The sequence below is a fragment of the Lethenteron reissneri genome, chromosome 21 (assembly GCF_015708825.2).
Source record: "Lethenteron reissneri isolate LAM-NWPU_2019-01 chromosome 21, ASM1570882v1, whole genome shotgun sequence".
In the NCBI taxonomy this organism is placed as follows: domain Eukaryota; kingdom Metazoa; phylum Chordata; class Hyperoartia; order Petromyzontiformes; family Petromyzontidae; genus Lethenteron; species Lethenteron reissneri.
This window is the reverse complement of record NC_083799.1, coordinates 7,204,466-7,232,234: the sequence shown is the minus strand read 5'-3', so window position 1 is coordinate 7,232,234 and position 27,769 is coordinate 7,204,466. Positions and strand designations below refer to the sequence as shown.

Below are 27,769 nucleotides of genomic sequence, written 5' to 3'. Positions count from 1 at the left end.
CGTAAGTGCCATATTTCCCAGCGCGAGGTTGGGTACCTCGGACACCGCGTCAGCGAGGCAGGGGTGTGCACCGATCCAGAGAAGGTACGCGCCGTAGTGGATTGGCCACGGCCAAGGAACCTGACGGAGATCAGATCATTCTTGGGGCTCACCACCTATTATCGTCGATTTGTAAAGGGATTCAGCGAGATTGCACGCCCGCCCACCCTACTCACTTCCCCTAAGAACCCCTATCAGTGGACGGAGGCCTGCCAGATGGCCTTCACCACCTTCAAGGACCACCTCACCCATACCCCCACCCTGGCTTTCCCTGACTTTCCCACAGATTTTATTTTGGACACCGACGCCTTCATCAGTGAGCTGGGCGCTGTGTTGTCCCAGGTGCAGGATGGGACGGAGCAGGTCATCGCATATGCCAGCCGGACCCTGAGCAGGGCCAAACTGAATTATTGCATGACCCGTCAGGAATTGTATGCCGTGATTTTCGCGTGTAAGCAGTTCCAGCCATATCTGTATAGCAGGAAATGTCACGTGCGCACTGACTGACCATTATGCTCTGCAGTTCCTCCTCACATCCAAGGAACCACGGGGGCAGATGGCCCAGTGGCTAACACAGCTGCAGGAGTACAACCTGCAGATCGAGTACAGGGCTGGACGGACGCACGCAAACGCGGACGCAATGTCAAGGCGACCCGCAGTGTGCTCCAAGACACGGGCTGAGGAGGCCCCCATCCATTGAGAGAGAGTGCTGTGTGTGCCACAGAGGTCCCTGCGGAAGAAGCTGGGGGCCCGGTGGGCCGCCTGGTGGGCACGGAGCCCGCACCCAGGAGTTCGACAGGCTGCTCGGCCCTGCCCAGTCAGATCCAAGAGGATGTCGGCTATGCGTTCCCGGGCCTGGACGACGAGCAGCTGCGACAGGCCCAGTAGCGGGACCCGGACCTGGCGGCGGTGGAGATGGCCCTGCGGGAGGAAAAGGTCGCCATACAGGGACCCTGGAGTGGTTTCTAAGCCTAGTTGTGTGTAAAGAATGGGGTGGTGTGAGAATTAACCGAAGTCGGGCACTCGGGGTGCATCTGTGTTCCCGCCCAGGTGCGGCCCCAGCTGCTACGGCTGGTGCATGACCACCCTCTCGGGGGCCATGATAGGGAACGGCGCACTTGGGAGACCCTGCGTCACCAGTATCTATGGCCCAAACTGATGCAAGACGTGGCCGACTGGATATAGGGCTGCCGCGCTTGTCAACAGTGTGGGCAGAAACCAGCACGGTATCAGGTGCCCCTGAGGCCGTTCCACGTCAGCCGGGTGAACCAGTTAGTTGGAGTTGACCTACAGCGGCCATTCCCGCGATCCCACCGAGGCAACCTTGTGGTCTCCACCGTGGGAATCGCCGCTCCAAGCGGCAGCACTGGCGAGCCCTGCGGACCACGCCAAATGGCACCCGCCGGCCCCGCCATGCCCTCCAAGGGCGAAATGGCTGCCGGCAACCACGAGGTCTCCACCGCGGGAACCGCCGCTGCAAGTGACAGATCCGGTGAGTCCCATAGCCCCCGCCAAATGGCACTCGCCACCCTCACCGTGCCCTCCTTTCTCAAAATGGCAGCCGGGAACCACGTGGTCTCCGCCACGGGAATCGCCGCTGCAGGCGGCAGCTCCGGCGGCCTACTCACTGTCCCCTGGACGGCAGGTGCGGACACGGAGAGCTGTGCAACCAGCCGGCCGACGGTCGCGAAGAGCAGGTTGAGGCGGTTAACCACTTCGCGCCACCCATCCCCGGTTTGCGACTGCTGAGTATCGGTGCACCTCCCCCGCTGATCTGTAGCCGCTGCTCCCGTGCCCACGGGGTTTGTAACCGGGGTCCCGGGTCCCGGGGTTGTCAGAGGGATGACCATCTCGCAGTTCTCGTCCTCTCTTCCTGGATAACTTAGACATTGCTACTTATATACTAATGTATACTGAATTTTCCAACCACTCGTCACACCAGTTGTAGTGTCAACGATTCAGAAACAGAGTTTCTAGGAGGCACCTTCTTACAGGTAGGAACAACAGTTCCACACTGCCCACCAGGGATTATTTGTCTGTCTGTCGTGCATGGCCCCGCCCCACCAGATCCCTCCCATTGGCTCGCGGGCGCCGACCAATGGGAGCGGAGGGTTGGGGTTGGTAGAGGGGGGGTTAGTGGTGGGGGGGGGGGGAGCACCGCCGCGACTCGGCCTGATGAGGAGACGGGCGATGTTTCATTCACAAAATGGAACTGGGGGGAGGGTGGCTCCATTCATAAAATGGAAGCCTTGAAAAGAGAAAAGCGGATATTTTTGCCTCGTGTTTCTTTCAACATTCCCAGCCTTAAGGTGATTCAGTTGGGGGTAGGAGGGGTGGGGCTGGGTGGCGAGGGGAGGGTGGGGAGGGGCTAGTGGAGAGGGAGGGGCTGGGTGGGGAGGGGAGGGTGGGGAGGGGCTGGGTGGGGGTGGGTGGGGAGGGGCTGGGTGGGGGTGGGTGGGGAGGGGCTGGGTGGGGTGGGGCTGGGTGGGGAGGGGAGGGTGGGGAGGGGAGGGTGGGGAGGGGCTGGGTGGGGAGGGTGGGGAGGGGTGGGTGGGGTGGGGCTGGGTGGGGTGGGGCTGGTCACCCCGTGGTGCCCTTGTAAAACTCAATGTTTAACCTACACATTACACTATACATGACACGGTACACTACACTTATACAGTACAGGTAGGAACAACAGCTTCCACACTGCCCACCAGGGATTATGTGTCTGTCTGTCGTGCACGAATGCGCTGTCCAACTAAGTTCCTACCTGCCCACTCCGAAGGAACGTGTTTATGAACAACTTCCATGGTCTCGTCCACACTCCACAGTAGCTTAGCCTAGCCTGTACACAACACTAGCCGTCAAACACTGATGGCGTTGACTGAGATAGCCAACTAGTATCCTTCGTAGTGTAATATCTAGCGGAGACAATTAGCGACAACGGTGACGAGATGACAGCAACAACGAGACGAGTCCATTCCTAGAACCGGCAGCCTCGAGCTCCCGTTCTCGGCTCCTTTTATGCTACCAGCGCGGCCTTGCTTCGCCCTGACCTCGCCTCCCTTCTCGAACCCGCTAGCAGGTTTCAGGGGCCTCCAGATGGGGTCCTCCATTACCCTTGCACTAGTTCCTCCACTCTGCCAACACATCCATGCTCACGCTTACCGGCGTGTATACTGGCTGTCCACCACAGCTGCCGCTACTGTCCAACAGCTGGCACTATTACACTACACATCTATTAAATAATGTACTGCAGGTAAAATATATTATTTGTACATCTTGTATGCGATTGATGTACATCAACATGATGTTACTTACAACTGCTACATTCATCACGATATAAATTGCTGCAAACAACTCTACGATGTCAATATAAATGCTATGTTCTTTAAAAATGTTCTGTAATCTGTTTCGAGAATACCAGATGCATTGTTTTGACTTTTCTTTAATTTCAATAAGCCAGCTCACACACTTGTAGTTAGCAAGCATTGTTGATGTCTGCATTGCAGTCCTATATTGGTGACTAATTGGTTACGTAATGCTCAACAGTCATTGACCTAAAAGTCTCATGCTAATCAAATGGATCAGCAGGCTCAGGAAACTAATGCACTATCATCTACACAGCCCCCATTCCTCTTAAGCCCGTTCAGTTACAGCCAAATGAACATATTCTCAAAGGTTCCAGCTGGCCTAGTTTACGCACATGTTATAGCTTGCCCTGTCTTCCCATTTAACAGTATTGCTATGGTGGCCTTAAACGTATTCTATCTATATGAAGATATAACTTATTTTACTTAACTTTTGTTGATTGCTGGATGAGAGAATATATAGATATCGCTGCACATATATAACACATCACATCGATTCATCAATTAATAACACATCAATTCAACACATCGATTCATCAATAATATTGATTCTTGCGTTCAGGATACATTCATAGAATTACGTTTTTATGTACTAGTTTTTTTTATTCATCTGTTTTTAGTAATGGGATGACGTGATCTCTACAGCCAGTAGAGGTGCTATAAGGCCTACCACACTTTTCCCTCGTTTTTTTTATTGAGCCGCGACTGAATCGCGATGGGTACGACAAAGGACAAGTTGTGTGGCAATAATTTATTGTTCAAATTACTTGAATAAGAGAAAAGACCCAATAAACGCTGCATTTGGTGGTCATATTATGAGTGGTTGCAATTGAAATGGAAATGCGGGGTGAATGGCAGGGGATCGGTGGATATGCTCCATGCCATCGTTCTCATCGTCAAATTTTAATGGACTTTAGTCACGTATGGTTGTTGAACCATACTTCACCACACTGGCCATTGTGAGTCGGTGAAGGGGGCCATACAGGACCGGTTCAGATATCACTCGCTACTGATGTCACCCTTGACGTTGCCACATTCACAGTGCAATCCACTAACCAGTGCACTACAGTTCAACCCCATCAATCATAATCAATGATTATTTCCATCACAACAAATGATGTCATCATTATCAGTATCACTACTAACATATCGAGTGGAGCATCTCACTGGTGAATGAACGTGGAAGGTACATCCCAAAGCTGTATCCAATACCATTCCGGTGTGCGCCTTTTACAGCCAACCTTCGTGCTATAAAGGGGACACGGTTCACCATGTGTCAATCATCCTATAAGTAATGTCAAAATGTTACCCTCAAAGCTGGACGAGAATGGATTAAGTGGAATAAAAAAAAGTTATTCATGTCCCAAAGGCAGTTGTGCAGTTATTGGTTACCTGACTAAAACTGTCAGCTCACTCATCTCGAATGGAAAGCCAAGATATGAACCTGGATATTATACGCATATGGCTGACATAAGGAAAAGCATTAGTCTCATGAGTCACACGGCCACTTCTGACAGCCTGCCTCCTTCATGTGCATTGTCATTGTGCCACAGATTGGCACTTTCCGTACATTTTTTTTAATTAAATGAAGGCAAAACTAAAATAAATCAGCACATATTACTGGCACTTTTTAATTCTGCTCCTTGTCCCTGCGGGCATGGAATAGCATGGTGTTTGGGAATGATAATAGTGTGACAGCTGCGAATGAATTTCACGTCAAATGCACTTGAGAACTTGCCTGTCGAGTGTGGGCAGATGTGACTGTTAGCCGGCTACTGCACGTCATATGTGTGTGTGTGCGAGTGTGTGTGTGCGAGGGTGAAGGTGCAAGGGCATAGCGGTTAGCATGCTGCGCTACGAACCCGGCGACCCGGGTTAAATTCCTGCTCACGGTCGACACCAGTGATGATAATCTGAACTGGTTCTGGGCCTCCCCTAGGTCGACTCAGCCTCAAATGAGTACCTGGTGTAGTGTGTAAACATCACCACGAGGGTTACAAAGGCGACTGGATGTGGTGTTGGTCACTCACCCCCTTGTGTGCTGTACCAGCCTTTGATAACAACACTTGCCCCAACAGTCTGTTAAGGCAATATGAGGGATCTTTGTGTATGGGGTGTGAGTAAATGCGCGAGTGTGTCCATGTGTGTGAAAATATGCAAGGGTGTGCATGCTCCTACATTGTGGATAACTGCTGTAAATCATTTGGTTGGCAAATTGGACATCAAGTTATAGCCAATTACATACTAGCCTACATAATAACAATAATTACTCAGCTAATTAGGTAAGGAAAGTCTTTGAGTGTTTAGTAGGCAATTCCTACCTTTGCCTGCTGTACAACACATATTTGCATGTGTCTGTGAGAGTGTAATGTAGGTTGGTTTGTCGAGTACATCGTATTTACATATCAGTGGCCAACACACTGAATTTTTCCACAGGAGCTTTTAAAGAAATCATGAGGAAAAGTCAAAATATAACATTACCGAGCTATCAGTCATGTCATAACAATCCACACCTATAATCACCCAACTTAAACCTCATACTCCCAACTCTCAGAAATTATAATTTCAACTCAGTATTATGCATCTGCAACTCTTCAGCCAAAATCTTGAAGCTTTAGTCTCATTCATATCTTAGGGTACTCAATATGCAGGCTGCTACAAAATCTCATCAACACAAAGGCACCAGTCTCTCCCTCATACACCTGCTGAGAGATATTCTGCCTTGCATCCTCTTCCACCAATGCACCCAGTTCCCACTGTCATCATGCTGCTTATTTTGAGTTCATAGCTTTGGTAAGCTCCCATTGCCCATGAATGGCTGCCTAATTATGAAACAAACAAAATTGTGATAATGCATTGGCAGTGGTGCCCAAGTACAATTAACACAAACTCACGTTTGTCAAAAACATCCATCTCCAAAGGAAAACAAATATATACACTTTATAATAAGTGACGTTTCAGGAAATGGCCCTTGTTCAGAGCAGAGAGGTTCATAGCAGAGATTGATCTCCCTGCTATAAAAGGGCCATTACCTGAAATTTTGCTTATTATATGTTTTCATTGCAGGGCAGTATCAATCCGGAAAATATAGAGTTTTTGGTGAATCGTGAAGAAAATCCGCTACAATTATGGGGACTGTGAATGAAAATGGGAAGGAAAGGAGGCAACATTGAACAAATCCAGAAAAAATAGTTATTCCTCTGCCACCAAAGTCGCTTCATCCGGCCACAGTGCCCAGCCAAGCCCCATACTCAACTTTTAACAGTTACTACCCCCTCACTTTACACGCAAGCACAGATAAGCCATCCCTTTCAGAGGCATCATAGGGGACTCAGCGCTAATTATGAAACACGTTTGCAACGACAAGGCACCCTCCCTGGGCATTCGCATCCGAAAAAAATGTTGGTGTTTACACAACGACACAATTAAAATCCAATTAACGTTAGGGATAGTTAATCATTTGATTATTAATTGATTTTGTTAAACAAAGTGAATTTAAATGTCTCAATTAGTTTCAAGCTGCTCTAAAAATATATTAAATAGAGTACGTTTTTTTTGGATTATTATTATCACTAGAAGACACCACCTTTGCACATGGCCCTGACATTGTAAGGCATTACTTTATGTAAGTAATTTACTTAGGAGTGTATTTAGTTAATCCCAATGCTGATCAAACAGAAATACAACAATATAATTACTTATGCACTCTGCAAACTATGTACATTTTAAAGAAACAAATAGATCTGAATATATAACACATAGGCTTTCATGACCCATATCATCCACAATACAGGTTTTTTGTGTTAGATAGCGTAAATATAAATGCGTTAAATCCGCCACAGCCAACTAGTAAGGTTTGCACGTAAACAGAACATGCCAAATCGTTACTAGTACAGCACACCGGTGTGTTGGAGATCAAATCCACGACATTTACAATTTGCTCTGAATATTGCAGTGTTCATTGTTACTCGTGGTAATATTTGAAATGCTTTCCAACTGTCCATGTGTATGAGCGATTTTTCCAAACATTTAATTTCCTAGAGACGAAAGTCGAGTATTCAAAGTGCTTTCCTATTATGTTGAACTTGGAAAGATGCTCATCTTCTGTGCATTACTGTTTGGGTTAACATCACTTCCTTCATGGGTACTTTCATAAAATGCCTCTTTGCTTTGGCTCCTCAATATGCATTGAATGGGAGGCGTGCAACAGCAGAAATATTAAGTTATAATAATGAACATTAACATGGGTATAATTACTGATTGAGCCATTGATGGGAATTCCACATTCCTACACCGAGGACAAGTTTATCTCAAGGACATTACTAATTTTCCACAAATTGGATGAATGGCTTATTTGATCCCTGACCAGGATTTAAACTATCAACCTTCTGATTGCAAGCTGCATGATCTAACCAATCCACCACCCAGTTGTGTCCACAAAGCAACATTGCAATTTTTTGTATTAACTTCACACACACAAACAGAATACGTTCTAATATCTCTTCATTAGACCCCTCTTTCTACAATCTTGACATTTCACCCCTTGACTCTAATGTACATGTAAATATCTCAGGCGACACAACTTGTGTTTTAACACATCGTGAGAAAAACAACCTTTATCAATGTGGTTTCTATGCAGTCATTCGCGAATGTATTTAAACCACTTCCTCACTGTAGAAATTAGATAAATGCACTGTCTGCTGCTAGCTAGTCGCTTAGTTGCTCAGACACACCAGCAGTAGGCTCTGCCACGGTGATCTACCATGGGCATATGATACTTTCTAGATTTGAAGTTTTCGTGACTGCAAGTAATTTTTTTCTTGCTGTGGTTGTCCCAGATGATGACGGGCGCTTGTGTTGTGCCCGAAACGTCGTAATTTAATGTATTTATTTAATTTGATTTTTTCACCTACGTGACTTTACCGAAATAACCAAAGAGTGTGCATATGATACTTATGAGCCAGTGAGCCGTAGAACCACCTCAACACCAAGCCAACTCGATATCTCTACCTCCGAAATGCAACTGTCTCTGTCAGACCTAATTTCTATCCCCCAGCATATTCCTCCACCCTCCTCTGAACCCATAATCCCATTTTAACTGCTTCTTCTCAGCTTCCCAGTCCCGTGACATGTTTGCTCAGCATTCTGTACTGCTAATGTCACAACATGAGATTTAAAAAGCATAAATAACACACCAAATCTCCCCCTGGGCCCTTCCACCAAACCCTAAAAGCATGATCCACCCCGTGCGCATTGCATTCCTATGTAAGCATGTGCTCCAAGGCTATCATACGCGCCCAATCAAACAGGGCAGAGCACGTGTTTGCACGGACATTGTGCCACTGTATGGCATCATCCTCAGCTATGTTCTATTTACTTCTGGATTAGGGCATTGTGGTGCCACGGCCTCGAAGCAACTCTGCAAGCCCCTCGACCCCCCCACCCCCTGGGCCCTCACACTGAGCACACACACGCAGCGCACACATGTAGTGGCCTGGTGGGGGATTGCCTGGCACAACGGGTGTTAATCCGAAGAGTCCCTAGGAGGAAAGTCCCATGGTTTCCCCGTGCTAGGAGATTGGCCGACACTTGCAGAACAGATTACATTGCGGTGCCCCTGAGTTGGCTTAATATTCAATAAGCGCAAAAAGGTTCACCGGGCCAGCCACAATGAGTCATTCACGACATCGGGGGGGGCTGGGGTGGAATATTAAGCGAGAAGGGCAGACCAAGAGATCAGGTTTATCGCAGTACCACGACCACGCCCGACCCCCATACAGAATACACACTCGCAGGGCGTGTATTCGCCAGTCGGGCGTCTTTCTGGATTAACAAGGGTGAATGATACACAAATAGGCTGTCATCACAGGTAGGCACACGATTGGCCGTGCGGTTCAACGCGACCCCGGGTTTTTGAAGTGACGGGCATAAAAGGGGAGCCTGAGGCCATTCAAAGGAGACTCTTCTTTAACATCTTGTTCGCCAATACCCCCCCCCCCCCTGTCGTCCTGCCTTCTCGAGCCGCTCGCAGCATCCGTGTGATGCCAGCGAGTGCTGCTACGAGGCAGTGATGGGCAAGGTTTTGTCGTCCTCTTCCCTCCGACTCTCACAGTGTCCGTGCGACGCCATGAATACAACTACGAGGTACGTGGTAGGGCATTTGAGAATCTGGGGACTGAGGCAGCAGTAGGCTAGGCTCTTCTCGCAAAATATCCCCCCCCCCCCCCAGGTAGTGCGGGGTTTGCGCCGAGAATAAAAGTTAGCACAGATCATAGATGGGGTGTCTGTGATTTCTGTGTGGAGCGACGTGGGACCGTGGCGTGCGCGTCAACACGTAATCCCTCGCAGGTGTGAGCGATAGCTGCGGTGTGCACGGGCGCGCGTTACGAGGTAATGGATCGCAGGTGCGAGCGTGTTCACGGCCCCCTTTGTTAGTGATAGCTGTGGGGTGCAAGAGCGCGTGGTATAACTCCGTGTGGCTCCAAAGCCAGCGGCACGAGGATGTCCCTCGGAGAGGGTGCTCGCGCGGCGGGGGCCCAGCGGGAGCCGACCATCGCGGTGGAGGAGGGAGCGGAACGGGCGGATGTCGCACCCACCTGCCTAGTGAGGGCGGTGGGGTGGACGTCGAGCCTCTGAAAAAAATAACTTTATTATTACTGTATTAAATATCAACAGAATGGAACTAAGTATTTTTATATTGCTTTGTTTTGTTCGCAAAAGTACCCACTGTATTGCACTGCCCCTCTGCATCATCAACAACCATTTTAAATTCACCGTTGGATGAAGGCCTCCCCACATCGTTTCCATCTATCATGGTCCTGTGTTCCCACATTCCATCTCGTTTCTGTACAAGAACTGATCGCATGGCTCCATCTCAATGGTGGTCGTTCTTCCTGGGTGAGTTCGCTCCTTTGGCTGCCATTCCGCCGTCCTGCCATCATCCCATTGAGCAACGTGTTCCACAGAAGCCCATTTGATATCTGATCGTAGTGTTTAAATTTATGTCATGTAGAAAATTCCCAGCATTTATTTACCCCATGTTTCTATGCATACATTTCAACTTTACTTCCATGTTCAACGTTCATGTCACAGTAGGTACGAAACTCATAGAAGGTAATATTTAAAGACCAAAAACTTTGCTTGAGGCACATTGGTATTTTGATTTCATAATCGATTACATTTTTCAAAAGCACTCCATCCTGCTCCTACTTACCTCCTTGATTTGAAAATGTTGTTGCAGGTCTGCTTTCAATAAATATCCTACATACGCACAATATGTTGTGTTTTTAAGTTGTGTCCTTCAACTTTTTAGCATACTATGCTTAAGAAATCCTATCTCTGAAATTTGTTACTTTTCTCAAAGTTGTACATTTTTAGAGGATTGGTGTTTGTGTAAACCAGCAATGTAAGCAAGTGTTTGTTTTCTTGGTTCTTTCCGCAAAGTCACGTAGAAGGGAAGTAATAAAATAATAAAAATAAAACATCTATATATATATAAAATCGCAAATCTGTCTGTCTGTCGGTCTGTCTGTGTGTGTGTCTGTGTGGCCGGACCATACGCAGTTTCATTGGACGGCGGTTGCCCCTGGCAACGGGTAGCGACGCATTCGCTGCGGGGTGGACGCCATTTTTAATTCCCGTTAAAAATATGCCACGCATTAACACGCGACTCTGAGGTAAATTCATCAAAGTTTCACGTCCTCTTCACTACCCCCCCACCACAATGTGTGCAATTACTATTATAGGGTCGGTAGATAATAAAATTATAGCGATTAGACAGTATTATTGTAGCGCGGGGGGGGGGAGGGTACCGGACCCAGTACCCAGCCTCAGCCGGGTGGGCAATCCAGGCGAGGCCGGAGGCTCTGCATGGTACTAGGCCTCGACACCCGCCACGCGACTCTGAGGTAAATTCATCAAAGTTTCACGTCCTCTTCACTCCCCCCCCCCCCACCCCAATGTGTGCAATTACTATTATAGGGTCGGTAGATAATAAAATTATAGCGATTAGACAGTATTATTGTAGCGCAGGGGGGGGGGGGAATGGAACCCGTACCCAGCCTCAGCCGGGTGGGCAATTTAGGCGAGGCCGGAGGCTCTGCACGGTACTAGGCCTCGACACCCCACCACACTATAGGCCGTACATATTACTGCACAGCGGCCGAGGAGATCGTGGCTGGGGGGGGGGGGGGGCAGGGGTAGCAGCCCATCTGTGTATATATGTAAGGTTATTAAGAAATATATTTTTCACCCGGGCAACGCCGGGTACTTATGCTAGTAATAAAATAAAATAATTCTCACGACGTTTCGCCTACAATGCAAGCAGCCGTCTTCAGGTGAAGAATGAGACACTGCCAAGCTTGGAGCTTATATATAAGTTGGGTTGGAGGTGGAAGAAGAGCGCCTTAACAAAAAGAATGTGCATATCAAGAGGAATTTAGCATATTCATGGGAAATGCGTAGGAGGTGGGCGGGGGGGTTTCAAAGTCTTATTATGCCCTTGCATTATGCAGGATCAGCAGCACCAAGTGAGGGTGCAGGGAGTAGCATTAACAAAGGAAAGGAATGTTAATAGTATGTAGCTGCAGTTACTAAACAACCACGTAGAAAAACTAAAGTATAAACTACATAAAAAAACTAAAGTATAAACTGCATAGCATCATCAGTATACTTACTATACTCTACAATAAGCTGAGTTACTAACAGCAAGTAATACATTACAATTCTGCGTCGTAAAAATTATATAATATGCTTCCATCTAAACTTTATTCTCTTACATCACACGAGCATACACCGTACTATATACTGCCATAGATAAACCCAACATTAAATTATATACTGCATTGCTATAAACCTTATCCATTTTAATATAACACTATGTATTATTCTACCCACCCTAATGTGTATCACACTGCTATATGTTTACTATACAATTACGATACTATATATTACTTTGTACATTGTATTAAGCATATAAATGTTATACTCTTTGTTATTATACACTGTACCACTGATCGTCGTGTCAATGGGTGAGTCGTGGGGGGAAAACTTGCAGCGGAGCAAAGAATCCATTCCCTGCGGAGAATACAATGCCAGTGAGTGGAACGCGGTCTGAAAGTCACCGCAAACGTGAACACAATCAGTTAAGATCCGAAATGGTTTATTACGTCCTTCCAATGATTGCTAAGCCAGAATCCATCTTCTCGGTTGAAATTGTCTCTGTGTTTGTATATGTGGATCGCCTCATGAACGAATCTCTCATGGTAGTCAGATGGCTTGCAGATAACCTCTGTCTTGGAGAAGTCAATATCATGTGAGCCCACTGAATTGTAACAGTGATCTGCCACGGCTGAGGTATTTGTCCTACCGTGTTTCAGGTCTGCTTTATGTTCACGGATGCGGTCCGAGACATGTCGTTTGGTTTCCCCAATGTAACTGCTACCACAGAGGCAACTTAGTTTGTAGACGCCAGGGTACTGTATGTCTGGAACCACATCTTTTACAGACGGGACCAGATCACGGATTTTATGTACTGTGTTGAATCGGACCTGGATCTTGTGTTTAATCAGGATTTTGGAGATCTTTTTTGTGACCCCAGCAATGTAGGGTAAGGTGATGGTCTTGAAAGGCTCCTCAAACAGGATCCTTCTTGATGGTTGGAGTGATGGCTTTGCGGATTGTGTAGTCGGAGTAACCATTAGCCTTAAGAGCTTGGCGTACGTGTTTGAGTTCACTGGCAATGTGTTCCTGGTCGGAGATGCATTGGGCTCTATGGTATAGAGTCTTGATGAGGGAATTCTTCTGGGATGGATGGTGATGGGAATCCGGTTTTAGGTAAGCATCCGTATGGGTGGCTTTTCTGTAGGCAGAGTGGCTCATTGAACCATCAGGTCTCTTTTTAATTAGGACATCCAAAAAGGGTAGCTTGCCATCTTTTTCGACTTCCATGGTGAATCTGATGGCTGGATGTATGGAATTGATGTGGTCGACAAATTGGTCTAGAGCAGGCCGGCCATGTGGCCAGATGACAAAAGTGTCGTCTACGTACCTCTTCCATAAGGTCAGGCGTAGAGTGGCAATCTGGATGGCGTCAGTCTCAAATTTCTCCATGAAGATGTTGGCTACAACCGGAGATAGGGGGGAGCCCATTGGGGTGCCCTCAGTTTGCTTGTAGAAAGTTCCATTCCAGGTGAAGTATGTATTGGTTAAGCAGTGTCTCACCAGGGGGGGTACCCCAGCATTCAGTCCTTGATGAACCAAGTCTTCAATGATTGCGATGGTGTCAGGTACAGGAACCTTGGTGAATAAGGAAACCACATCAAAACTGACAAGCAGGTCGTCTGGAGACAGGGAAATCCCATTGATTGTCGATACCAGGTCAGTAGAGTTTAGTACCGCAGAAGTGGTTTTTCCAGTGAAAGGCCGTAGGATTTCAGACAAAAAACGAACCAATTTTTAGGTGGGGGAGTTGATAGTAGAGACAATGGGACGAAGAGGTGTATCTTCTTTATGTATCTTTGGCAAGCCGTATAATCTTGGTGGCCTGGCTGCAGAAGGTTTCAACGAGAACTGTTTGGTCTGATCAATTAATGCGGTTGAATCAGAAATGATTTGCTTGGTTTTTGAGACGAGGCTGTTGGTGGGGTCTCTTTTTATTTTTGTATAGCTGCCATCGTTGAGTTGTTCTTGGATTTTGTTGTTGTATTCTGTTTTGTCCATGATGACAGTGGCATTGCCTTTGTCGGCTGAGAGGATGACAATGTCATCCCTCTTTTTTAATTGAGCTAATTCAAAACGCTCATCTTTGCTGATGTTGCTAGCTGGCATCTTAGCGTTTTTGAGGGTTGCAGAGATTTCAGATTTTGCTACGTCTGCAGCGATGTGACTCAGGCCCTTGAGAGCTACATCTACTCGAGCAATTATATCATTAACTGGTATGTGTCTAGGTGTGACTGCAAAGTTTAGTCCTTTAGCTAAAACGGATTTCAGACCTTCAGAAATAGAACTGTTACTGCGATTAATTACGACTTTGTTAACATCTAGCTTTTCAATGTGTGGGTCCGGTTTCTTGTTTGAGAGGCGGTTGAATTTGGAAATCAAGTTGTCCTTCTATTTAGTAAACATAGCGGCCGCTGAAGAAGCAGTCATTTTGTCTACATGTTCCCAATCCGATGTGGACATTGTTGCACTCAAAGATAAGTGTGATTTGTAGAGTGTCTTGTCTAACTGATCTAGTTCGGTGCGCGTAAGTCTGATTTTCTCTGAGATAAGAGCTAAGCTAGTTCTAGACAGAATTCGTTTCGCATTACAAGAAGTTACAGCAGCAGATGTTGGTGTAAATGCGTTTGGTATTACCTTAGAGTCGCGGCATCTCTTCAGAAAGGTGAGAGACTCGATTAGCTGAGCCTTCTTATCCCGGAGCTTGTTGAAGGATCTCAAAGTTATGTGGAAACCCTCCCCGTAGAGGCGGTTAAATTTCGATTTAAAGCTTTCGTGACTGCAGGGATTCATCTTCTTGGTTCTTTTGGTAAAGTCACGTAGAAGAGAAGTAATAAAATAATAAAAATAAAACATAATAAAATAATTCTCACGACGTTTCAGCCACAACGCAAGCAGCCGTCCTCAGGTGAAAACCAGGTCTGTCGAGGCGACAGCGTCTGAATGAAACAGCACCATGCTTGGAGCATATATTTAATCTGGGTTGTAAGGGGGGAAAGGGCGCCTTGACAAAATAATTTGCATATCAAGAGGAATTTAGCATATTTATGGGAAATGCAGGTATGTGATTAGTACTACTTATGCAAAGCCATCACTCCAACCATCAAGAAGGATCCTGTTTGAGGAGCCTTTCAAGACCATCACCTTACCCTACATTGCTGGGGTCACAAAAAAGATCTCCAAAATCCTGATTAAACACAAGATCCAGGTCCGATTCAACACAGTACATAAAATCCGTGATCTGGTCCCGTCTGTAAAAGATGTGGTTCCAGACATACAGTACCCTGGCGTCTACAAACTAAGTTTCCTCTGTGGTAGCAGTTACATTGGGGAAACCAAACGACATGTCTCGGACTGCATCCGTGAACATAAAGCAGACCTGAAACACGGTAGGACAAATACCTCATCCGTGGCAGATCACTGTTACAATTCAGTGTGCTCACATGATATTGACTTCTCCAAGACAGAGGTTATCTGCAAGCCATCTGACTACCATGAGAGATTCGTTCATGAGGCGATCCACATATACAAACACAGAGACAATTTCAACCGAGAAGATGGATTCTGGCTTAGCAATCATTGGAAGGACGTAATCAACCATTTTGGATCTTAACTGATTGTGTTCACGTTTACGGTGACTTTCAGACCGCGTGCCACTCACTGGCATTGTATTCTCCACAGGGAATGGATTCTTTGCTCCACTGCAAGTTTCCCATCACTACTCTCCTATTGACATATTTTGTTTCTTTCTCTTAGTATCTTTCACACGACGGTCAACGGTACAATGTATAATAACAAATAGTATAAAAATGTATATGCTTAATACAATGTACTAAGCAATATATAGTATCGTAATTGTATAGTGAATATACAGCAGTGTGATATACATTAGGGTGGGTAGAATAATACATAGTGTAATATTACAATGGTTTATAGCAATACAGTATGTAATTTAATGTTGGGTTTGTCTATGGCAGTATATAGTACGGTGTAGACTCGTGTGATGTAAGAGAATAAAGTTTAGATGGAAGCATATTATATATATATTTTTACGGCGTAGAATTGTAATGTATTACTTACTGTTAGTAACTCAGCTTATTGTAGAGTATATTTAGTATCAAGTTCAAGTTCATTTCAAGTTCATTTATTAGGTATAGCCCTGTGAGCCATTCAGCTCTTGAATCGGGTGCAACCGCAACAAACAAAAAACAAAAACATGAACAAAAAAACATCTTAAAGTGAATATGTGACTAAGTGCAAACAGAAAATCCAAGAAAAGACAGCAAAAAATATTGCAGAAAAAACACCGTACACCAACGCTGTGTGCAAAAATCCCAGTGGGATGCAAGTCAAACAACAACAACAACCACAAGACAACTTAGATTAAGGCCATCAGTCTAACTCTGTACTACAACAACACAAACATGGCTAAACCAATACACTTTTCGAAATCACCAAAATAAAGCCATGAAGGCAATGAAAAAGCAATCATAGGAACTGACGGAATTTTCACAATAAATGGCATAAATATACTGATGATAGTATGTAGTTTATACTTTAGTTGTTTACGTGGTGGTTTTAGTTACTGCAGCTACATACTATTAACACTCCTTCCCTTTATTAATGCTACCCCTATCCCCTTCCTTTGATGCTGCTAATCCTGCATAATGCACAGGCATAAGTAGTACTAATCACATACCTGCATTTCCCATAAATATGCTAAATTCCTCTTGATATGCAAATTATTTTGTCAAGGCGCCCTTTCCCCCCTTCCAACCCAGCTTAAATATATGCTCCAAGCATGGTGCTGTTTCATTCAGACGCTGTCGCCTCGACAGACCTGGTTTTCAACTGAGGACGGTTGCTTGCGTTGTGGCCGAAACGTCGTGAGAATTATTTTATTATTTTTATTTTTATTATTTTATTACTTCCCTTCTACGTGACTTTACCGAAAGAACCAAGAAGATGAATCCCTGCAGTCACGAAAGCTTTAAATCGAAATTTGACCCATTGCTACCGAGTGTTCCAGTAATGTGTGACATGGACCACCTTAATCGATTTAATCAGGTCCCTTTATCCTTTTTCCACCCATACAAAATCCAGAGGTCTTTCTCTCTTTAGATTCCTCTCATAATCTGCAGGTAATTTCAGACACTCAATTCACCCGCTTTTGGGCTCGCTACCTTGTTTATATCTAATAATGAACAAAATTGTATTCTTTAAAATGTTTGGTTTACTCTAATCACTTTTACGTGTCAACGTAATGTAGCTCATCATCCAATGTAGACATCGCGGGCTTGGTAGTGTTGCTTAAGAGAGATTACTCAGTGTCGTTTTCAATGCCGTTTCTATTTGCAAATCTGGATCAGTCAAATCTTTTAAAATACATTTAAGTTTCAGAATTGTCAGTGTGTGTCGTGGCAAGGTTGTGCTTGTATGATTGGTGGGAGAGCGTGCTATTTGTGTACATCTCACATGTATCACTTGGCTTCAACACTGCCAGCACTATTTGATACCTTGACCATAGTTGACAGCATGTGCGTCACATGCACACACATTACGCTTTCTTTTAAATATAAAACATACGTTTTTATAACCATTTTCCAGTTTTAGGTGTTTCACTTTTGAATGCTGTACTCTATCAAGTTCACTTGAGGTATAAATTAACAGATTCATTAAATACCATAACATTACAACCGAATTAGTTCCAATTTCATTGCCTTAAAAACATACAAACATGTATAGGACAATCCTTATGTCCTTATTGAAAACCGTAATTTAACATTGATTTTTTCCCACTCTGAGCACTAATAACCCTAAGCACTCTCGCTGAGCCTTTAGTTGTTATATATATTTTTAAATAATTGTTTGAGTTCTGGGTCTGGCAGTGCCGCTGAGTGACTCACCATTCATCCACAGCTTGGGGGAGCTCTGCGTTGGGGGGCCAAGTGCAGAGGCCAGGGGCAGCAGAGCGAAGACTGTAGCCAACACGAGCAACGGGGAACATAGCGACGGTGGCAGCGACAGCGGAGGTGGCATAGCGTGGTGAGAGGCACGAGCCACTCCGGAGGAGCTCCCAGGCCCGTTCGATCGCTGCGCCCCCATCGGCAGAGCCGCCGTGGGCCTCACGGTGGTGCCCAGGCTTGCGCGGTGGCTGGGACGAGTGGCGTCGGATGGTGCAGTCCCATCGGGCGCGTATGTGGCAAGCGTGGCGGAGAGCGAGGGTGGTGGTTGTATGGCCAGCACAGCAGGGCAGCCAGGGCAGTGAGGCCAACAGACACAATGCTCTGTGGTATCCCAAGGCCACGGAAAGGTGGTGTCCGTGCCCAGATTTAAAGAAACAACCGTGGTTATTTTGTTAATTTGGAAACTCACGTGCATCTCGTATCGGGGCCGACTGTTAACGCGTGAAGCGATAGGTGTTGGTCCAATGGCAAATAAGCAGGCACGTTTGGTGTTGTGACGACAATGCAGATGTATCCCAGCTTTAAAAAAAAATCCGAGCTCCGTGTTGGCCCAATGCAGATGTCAGGTTGTAGTCCACTTGTCTCCTGTAAGCCTCCATGGTACGTCAAAGCAGCAGTTACGGCCAGTACGCGAGGAACGCAGATAATCTCCGGTTTAGCTGTGCATCTTGTATATGTGAGAAAGATGCAGCGGCAAATGCGCTGCAGGTGATGAGCATGGCCGGCTCAAAATTACTCAATCTCCCTCTTCACAACCCTCACAGCTGGAGGAGGAGACAAGAAAGTGACATGTTGAGCAAGATGTGTCTCCTCCACCCCCCACCCCCGGTTCAAAAACACATTTGTCCTTAAAGTCTCCGTCACGCACTCCGGCACCAGGCAGGCACACGTGTACAGGGAGAGGGAAACGCCTTCAGGACGTTCTAGCCAGGCTCCCTGCAGGTGATGCTGCTGCCTCCATCAAATACGCAAAATGGCTTCACACTGTTTACCACATTCCATTCAGTGTGCTGGCACAGTTCGTCCAACGTTCCTATCGCTGCGTCCATTCCATCATTTATAAATGTGTGCACGCGTCTTCAAGGATTAATACTTGCAGAGTTAGATGGCTGCAAATAAATATTTGGTTTCGGGTTTGCATATGAAAACTTTAATGACGTATGCATTTGTAATCCAAATAACAAGCCCAATAATAGTCATTGCACTCTATATAATATAGCATTTTTTTTGTTATACAGTGGATAGGAATGGAACATCGTAGCAATATTTGATTTATTTTGCAAGCAGCAAAGGAGTATTTTGTAATGAGTTGATGTCGTGATGAGGGCTGACGTCAAAGTCCTTCAGAGGTGCTCGTGTGTTGAGCTGGAATCACCGGACGATACGGTGAGCTGTAGCTAGACAGAGCCATCCACCGCGGAGTTGGTGGAAGTGGGATTGTGGGCAGGGAACAGATCTCCCGGCTTGCACTAGTTATCCATGCACTGTTTCAAGCATTCCCTCCACCTCCCCTCATCAGACGGCAGGGCTGGCATCGGAGGCACAAAAATAAATTATATGCTTTCATTCCCAGACACTTTACTATTTTGCGGAGCATGCTGTGATTGTAGTCAGCTTCCACATGAAAGGGTAACGGAGCGCGTGTATCAGGCAACACGTCGTCGTGTCCCCAAAAGCGCAATCTCAGCGTGGAACCTTCATTCGCAATGGGCTTGGGTTTCACCTAAGGAACAAAGGAAAGGAGCACGTGTGGAGGTGTGAGGGCTGGTGGAAGAAGAGGCAGAGGCACAGGGGTGACAAAGGGGGAGTGTGGAACATCAAAGCAAATATCAGTTGATTGGAGTCTCAAAATAAAGGTGACTCAGTATGCACGTAATAAACCCATTTAAGAACACGGCAGGGCAATGGAGAGAAACACTGAGAATGACATTGAGAAATTTCTGTTCTCAATTTCCTTCACATTATGAAACACACATTCCCCATGTTTTCAGCAGCAACTCTCTGTAGTTTTTACAAACCCTCAGCATCCCTTTACATGGATGAGTACAAAGGTAGCTCAAACCACAGCATAATATTTGCTTCAGTGGCCTGACCTCTCTGCTGCCCCAATCGTGCCCTCATCTCATTGCCCTTCATTTTGACCACCCCGGAGGTATGTACGTTTTGTACGGATTTTTCCAATAGCATCAGCAAACCCTCCCTCCTCCAGGCCTTCATCAATCACTTATGGGTACACCCCAGCACAGCATCTCTAACCCTTCCATCTTTCTCCCACACCTCTCTCCTCCCCCCATCTACACACTCCCCCCAAGTATCCCCTGATCATTCTCCTATTTGCTGCACACTTCATCTGAGTCATAGAAATCACCACATTCCCATTTGTCTTATTTAAATTCATGAATTACCGATTTAGTATATTCATATTCACTTAGTACTGTAGAAGAAGCCATTGTGATAGTCTATCTTTTGCATGGCAGACCTAAAGTGGTTTCTTTATTTCGCACCATGTTAAAGCCGCTTGTTTTCCTCTGCATGAAAACATTAAAGCAACACACGCAAGCAATGCAAACACAAGAGCTCTGCTCGACAAATACAATGTGAAATATTCATACACAAATAAATCTGTGACCTCATACGCACCATAAGGAAAGTTAATTTAGGTTTTTCCATTAACTTCACATATCTGCAGGTTCCAGGAAGGCGCTGCTGGAGAAAGAGGCGGTTTAATAAGACATTCACTCCCAATGGCATGAGTCATGCTGCTAAGCAAGCACACCTAGTATCACGGATTAATCCAACATGCTAAACCCGAACTTGAATCGCGGGAGTAAACATAGGGAAGCAGCATCACGTGCAACCCGCATACATGACTGCGTCAACCTAACCTGGGCAGCAGATGACTTAATGCTACGATAGAGTGCACCAGGTTAATACGGATCGAAGCAATGAATTCGGAGATAGTCTGTGGGTCTACAATATAGGGGAAGTATTGGGCAGTAACTTCGTCTGACGTTTGCTGTTCAAATCTAGTGGCCACCCTGGTTAATATTGCTGGTGTACTCATTGTAAAAATACGCGCCATCTTCTTGACAGTGGACGTTAGAGATCCCTTGATGTAACTTGCAAGAGTAGGCCAATGTGTGCAGGCTTCTTGATCCTAAATTTCCAAAGAATGTATTAACTGCAAATAATTCAATTGGAATATACAAAACAACCATTGCTCCTGACTAAGAATACCTGCCTGGACCTTCCTGAAAGAGTCATGAGGCTGAGTTAGTTTAATCTGGAAAAACAAGTGTAATAATGACGATATTAATTAAATAATCAATTATTTATTTTGATTTTCTCTAAATTGCCCAGATTTGTTTTGTGAATTTGCCCTGTCATTATGAACAATGGCCATGCAAACACAAGGATGTGCACTAAAGTTCCCATCGAAAGCACTGGCCTCTGTAATTACAACATCGAAAAAAAATCTGAATAATCCAGGTGCTGGCATGGTAGAATGGTTAGGACATTGTATTTTCAATCCCAAAGTACACCAGTTTAATTTCCTGGTGTGGCAGCTAAAACTATGGTGCAAGTTTATTGAATCCTCCTGCCTCTGTCCACTTAGCAGTACAAATGGGTATGCCACAGTTAGTCGATCGGCAGGTCATGTGTGGTTGGTTTAAGTGTGGTTACTCCCACCTCTTCCATGAAGTTTGGTCAACCAAAGTACCCTCCAGAGGGATTGTCTAGAGGGGTTCGGTTGCGCTCTCGCTGCAGTGGTACGAGGAAGCAATTTCAGGACCACACCAGGCCTTTGCAAATAATTCAGAACATATTCATCGGACCTTTTAAAGTACAGTGAAGGTTATATGCCTGAATATGGGCAGAAAAAAGGTTCACTGCAAAGCCACCAAGTCGGCCTCATGACCAGGCCATGCATGTGAAACCTGTCATCTTGTACCCCAGGCCCTTTGTGGCATCTCTGGTAAGCAACACTGTTGTCAGCACCGTAACTGGCTGGCTATGGTTTCAAAAAGCAGAATTTATAAACACAATTATCCTACAAAGGCATGGATGTGACAAATATGTTTTTCTTGGGTGCTACTGAAAAAGCATTTTTCAGCTGGTCCTCCTATCCTCGCTTTCCATCCTCCCTGCTCCCTTCTTTCTCGATCAAGACTTCAAATCAGGAGTTCGTATGCAGGACATCGAGGGTTTGATCCTGACCCTAACGCATGCATATTTAGAGGTTGCATGTTCTCTCCGAAATTGCGTGGATTTTTCTCTAGGTCCTCCGGTTTTTCCCTCCAAATTTAGAATCACGCATTTATATATTTGGCTGCTATACATTTCCACATGATAAGCCACTACGTTGAGGTATAATTTGTGGCCAGGTCGCGTCTGAAAAAGAGTTAATTACTCAGTGGGCTTTACCAGGTGAAATAAATATAGTTTATAGTTTAGTGTTAACTACTTCTCCGTCCAGCTTTCTACAACCTGAATCTGCCCACCTCTCTCCCTCCTCCTTCTCATCATTCCCCTCTTAAGCTTCCTCCTGTCCTCCCCACCTACCTCGACCTCACCCACCTCCCTCTCTCACATCCTCCCCAGTCCCCTCCCTTTCTCCCTCTTCAATTTCTCTGCAAATGTCAGGGGGCCAAGGTCAGGCCTTTAATTTGCGCCTAGGGTTTGCGGGCAGACACAGGCAAGTAGCGCGCGCCTCCTTGGTTGCACGGCGAGTCTCGCAGGCCTGTGGGGTCGCCCACCACTAATGTAATCGTGTGTGCACTCGCAAATAAAGTGTGCTTTACATGAAATCGCCCAAAAAACATTCAATAATCCCACTGCACAAAGCGATTCAATCCATGCAGCGTGACATGGAAGGACATGCACTACGTAAGCCAATGCTGTATTTTGTGTCGCGTAATTTTTTGGGAGCGGAATGTAGGGAGCAGTGGTTAATGCACTGCCTTATAAAGCTGGCGTCTTGAGTTTCATTCCAGGTCAATGATAACATTCATGGCGAGTGGTTATTTAAACTGGACCTGAGCACTCCTCACAGCCTCCACTTCTACAACCAGTATTGATCAGTGGTGAAGTATGGCCAAAAAATCAACGTGAATGACATGGCGTGGCAAGGCCTTCACCCAGCAACAGCAAACTGACAAAGGAATGTAAATAATTAATATTTTGAGATGAAAAATATCTGATGAGCCCACAAAGACAATGAATTAAGCATCCGTGTACATAAGACTACCAAACTACAACACTCCTGTTTTACGAATGATACACTGCCGAGTTACATGTCTTTATGTCAGCACTTCTTTGGCATGAGTAGGCATTTCTGAGATGTTTAAAACTCCCTCCGATTCATGTAACTTATGAATATGATGTGACTAATCAACGCAATAACCTAAATGGCATGTCAAGACACCACACTTTGCTGCCACCGCTTTTCACCTCATAATAATCCAATCTTCTTTAAAATCACGCCTGCGAGAGCGCCTGTACAAATATACCGATCCTACATTACTATGCATCACTCAATTTAAAACCAAACATTGATTTATCTTGACTGGGGTATTCAAGCTAAATTCACCCCCAGTTAGCATTCAGATAGTCTCAAATGCTCCTCGAGCACACTGTACACTTGAATGTGTGCACTCTGACAGTGTCTAGCCTCACTTTGTATTGAGCGCTGTTTAGAGCTATTAACAACAAAAAAGACCCCACTTCTAACAAAGTGATATACTACTGTAGTGCCGTAGATAGGCCACACTTACCGGCAGTGGTGGACAGGGCCCATCTGCAGGTACCTCGGACCCCCAAGGAAGGGGCCACTGTGCCAGCCCAAGAGGGGGGGGGCTGCTGGGGGCTCTAGGATCGTAGGCAGCTAAGCCCTCGGCGCCGGGGCCTCAGGATCCCAGACAACCCAGACAGCTAATCCCCTTGGCGCCACCAACAGGGGGCTGCGGGGGATCTAGGATCCCACGCAACCCCACCCCTCGATGGGCAAGGGGGATAAAAGGGCCGCTCCCCAGCCGATCGGGACCAGTCGCAGCTCAAGACCCAAGACCAGCCAGCTTAGGACCCTGGACACACTCGCCCTGCTTGTCCTTGTAAGGGCCGGGACGCTATGCGGGCCAGTGGTGGGACTCTGGGACTCCCGGCTCTACGCCCTTGTAAGGGCGAGTTCCGAGGAAGCCAGAGTCTAGACCCGCACCTTGGCAGGGTCGGGTCAGGTAGCCTCCCCTAGGGTAATTGTAGCCGGAGGACCCGAGAGTGTAGCCAGTGTCAGGCACACTAAGAGTAGGCTGTGTCCCTAGGCTGTAACGGTGTATCAGGACTGTTGGAGTGTTGTATTGAAATAAAAAAGTTACCTCTACAAGTGTCTCCGGAACCCATTACATTTGGTGTCAGAAGTTGCTATTGGCTATGGAGACACTAAGCAAGCCACGTATCTGCAGTTCTGACGGTAACGTTGGCGAGCAGGCACCAACGGGGCCGCCGATTCTGGCCGAGATTGACGCCGCACCGCCGGCTTAGCAGCCGTCTGCTCCACCGTCCGTCCCTCCTCCAGTGTCGGGAGCGGGGATGGAGGAAACGCTGCTTCGTCTCACGGACCTGCTCCACGCCACCGTCTTCATCCTGGACGACATGCGTTGCTCACAGGCGATGGCGGGAGGGAGAGAAGCCACGCAGCACCCGCCTGAGCCCGCCGTCCCCGCCACAAACATGGTGAACGCCACCGCCGTTCCCACCACAAATGTGGGGGATACTTCCGCCGGGGGCGCAGTGGCCGCTGGGAGCGACGTCACTTCCGCCAGGGGAGCAATGACCGCTGGGAGCTACATCACCTTCCGGGCCCAGCGCGGTCCAACCAAACAGTGCCGCGTCATCAGCGCTGCTACCTTCACCGCCGGCCGACAGCTGGCTACAACCTAGCAACGTCACGTCATCAGCGTTGAGACCTTCACCGCCGGCCGACAGGTGGCTGCACCCTAGCAACGCCGCATCAGCAGCACTACGACCTTCACCACCGGCCAACAACTCGGCCAGCACTGAGGACGCGGAGCCAGCTTCAGCCGGGTCGCCAGGCAACGAACGCGGGGCTCACGTCCAACAATGCCTACCGGAACTCAAGGCGTTTTCTGCAGCTGGAGGCGAGTGGGCGGCGTTCCACGCCCTCCCAGTCATGCTTGACGACGACGCCCTCACCACACTCCTTGTGGTGCCACGGGTGAAACGAGCCACGCTGACGGACGCCCTTCATCAGAAGGCCTCCGAGTCGGCGCTGGGGTACCGCAGTGCGCTGCTGGCCATGGCGCGGGTTGCCTACCCTCGTATGGATGAAAACGCCGTGGATTCACTCCCGCTGCAGAAGCTCCTGAGCTGGGCCCGCGAGCTTCGAGTTGCCATGCCGGCAGCCGACGACGACATAACGTCGCTACGTGCTGCCAGGTGCATCCAAGCGCATCTCTCGTGCCAGCGTGATGCGACCGTCGCCGCCTGCGCAAGCCCACCTGATGCATAAGCCTATGACGTGCATTCGGGGCCTCATCAGGCCTTCGCGGCAACAAGAAGTCGCGGATCGTCCAACTGGCGATCCCAGCAGGATCACCACCAGCGGGACCGGCCAACTTCGCGCCAGGACGGGGCGTCCATCATCTGCCACAACTGTGGCCTTCGGGGCCATGTGGCGTCCGGCTGCCAGGTCTCCCGACGCCGGACTTCAGGACCTCCAACCCCGGCGCCTCGCTCACCACCAGATCCTCGGCATACCCAGGCGAGTCGCAACACCTTGCACTCTCGGACCCCGCTTACACCAAGCACGCACCCTCACACCACACAGGGGGGTCATGCTTCAGAGGAGGGGGATTCGGACCCATCATTGAGCGACCAGGCGCTCGAACCAGTCAATGGTCCGAGTTAGCCCATAGGTTACACTACTTGTAAGTCCGGTAAGAGGACACCAATCACGCAACATCACATTGATATTGACTATGATGGTCACAACATACTCTGTAATCCAAGGCCATAGCTATGAAGTCAACATTGGGGGGGACCAAATCTTCCAGGGGATTTGAGGGACCCCCCCCCCCCCAGAAAAAAATCTAAATTTGAAATTTAATTTCCTGCCTAAAATAGAAAAAAAATTCACGAACAAATAGGATGGATTTTTTTTTTTACAATAATGTCTAATAGTGTAATATTACATTGCTCTGTTTTTTCTTTTTTACCTTTTCTTGTTTCATTGTATGTAATGGCAGAGATTAGGGATAAATAAAGTACAACCATAACCACAATCATATAAACAGAAGTAAATTTTATAGCAATATATTGGGGGGGACATTTTGAGCATATTTGAATATTGGGGGGGATGTGTCCCCCCCAATATATATTATAATTACGGCCTTGCAGTAATCTGAAAGAACTGGATATTGCCAAGGGCACCCCTACTGTGACAGAGTGGAATATCTTTTAATCGGCTGTCTAATGCTGTGTGGAAGCTACCTGGGGTCTGTCATCCCGCACGAAGCTTCGAGTTTTCTTAGCCACCGTCATGCCCTCCCTTCTCTATGCTTGTTCCACGTGGCCCCCTCCAATAGAACATCTGCACTTGTTGGAAACATTCAGGCTGGCACGTCTACGATCCATCCTGGTTTAACCAGGCACAAAAATCCTTGAAAGATCTGGACACATTCCCATCAGTGAGCTCCTCCGGCAGGCAAGGCTGCATTGGCTGGGTCATGTAGCCTGTATGCCCAGTCACTGCATGCCCAAGCAGCTTGTTTGGCTGCATAGAGGGGGCCAAACGGGCATGACATGGGCTGTAAAAGAGATGGACTGATGCAGTATGGGAGGATGTGGAGCTGAGTGGACTTTCCGACGACTGGCACCAGCGGTGTCAAGATCGGCGTCTATGGAGGAGGCTCGTGAAGGATGCTACTGGGCAGTTGGAGGCAGTCGCCCTCAAGCAACAATGGAGGGCAGAGGAGCAACGCTCACAACAATGAGCGGAGCGCCAGGCGGCTAAAATACAGCAAGTTTGCATAGTAGGGGGTACAGCTGGTGCATCTACCAGTTATCTCAGTTAGCCAACCCATGGCACTTGGGTCTGTCCCGAGACCTCCTGTCAGCAAGCCTTCGATACTTCACGTGGCCTCAAAGTATACCTGGCCTGTGCATACGCCGTGGTGACATCACCATCACTAAGTGGTGAATTGCGGGTCTTGGTATGTCAATGCAAGGCTGGCCTGGGGTATTTGGAAATAGGCTGGAGCAGTGGCACTGTAGTTAGCAAAGTCCACTATGTACCTGACGAGCTGGGTTTGGAGTTTGCATGTTCTCTCCCCGTGGTCACGTGGATTATTATCCGGGTCCTCCGCTTTTCCCCTCCACATTTAGAAACATGTGTTTAGAGTATTTGGCTGCTATACATTTCCACGTGATTAGCCACTTCGTTGAGCTCTCAATATGTTGCTAGGTCGCTTCTGAAAAAGAGCTGTATAGCTCAGTGGGCCTTACCTTGTAAAATAACGTAGTTTAGTTTAATGATTTCTTACATGGTCTTAAACTTTTGTTCCAGGCACTATTCTGATTTGAAAATAGAACTTTGAAAGTAACTGAATTGATTTCAATGTATTCACGATGTCAGATTAGACCGCATGTATTTTATTCAGTCGAATTTTTGTGAAAAGG

At 47.0% G+C, this 27,769-nt stretch overlaps 1 protein-coding gene across 1 annotated transcript in view; it reads right to left on the bottom strand.

The window, feature by feature from the left end:
* LOC133344936 (thrombospondin type-1 domain-containing protein 7B-like) overlaps positions 1-27,769 on the bottom strand; it is a 381,310-nt gene that overhangs the window by 282,538 nt on the left and 71,003 nt on the right. Inside the window, 1 exon segment of the mRNA XM_061555265.1 lies at positions 18,017-19,840. Within this exon segment, the coding sequence (XP_061411249.1) occupies positions 18,017-18,491 (475 nt within the window). The 5' untranslated portion in view covers positions 18,492-19,840.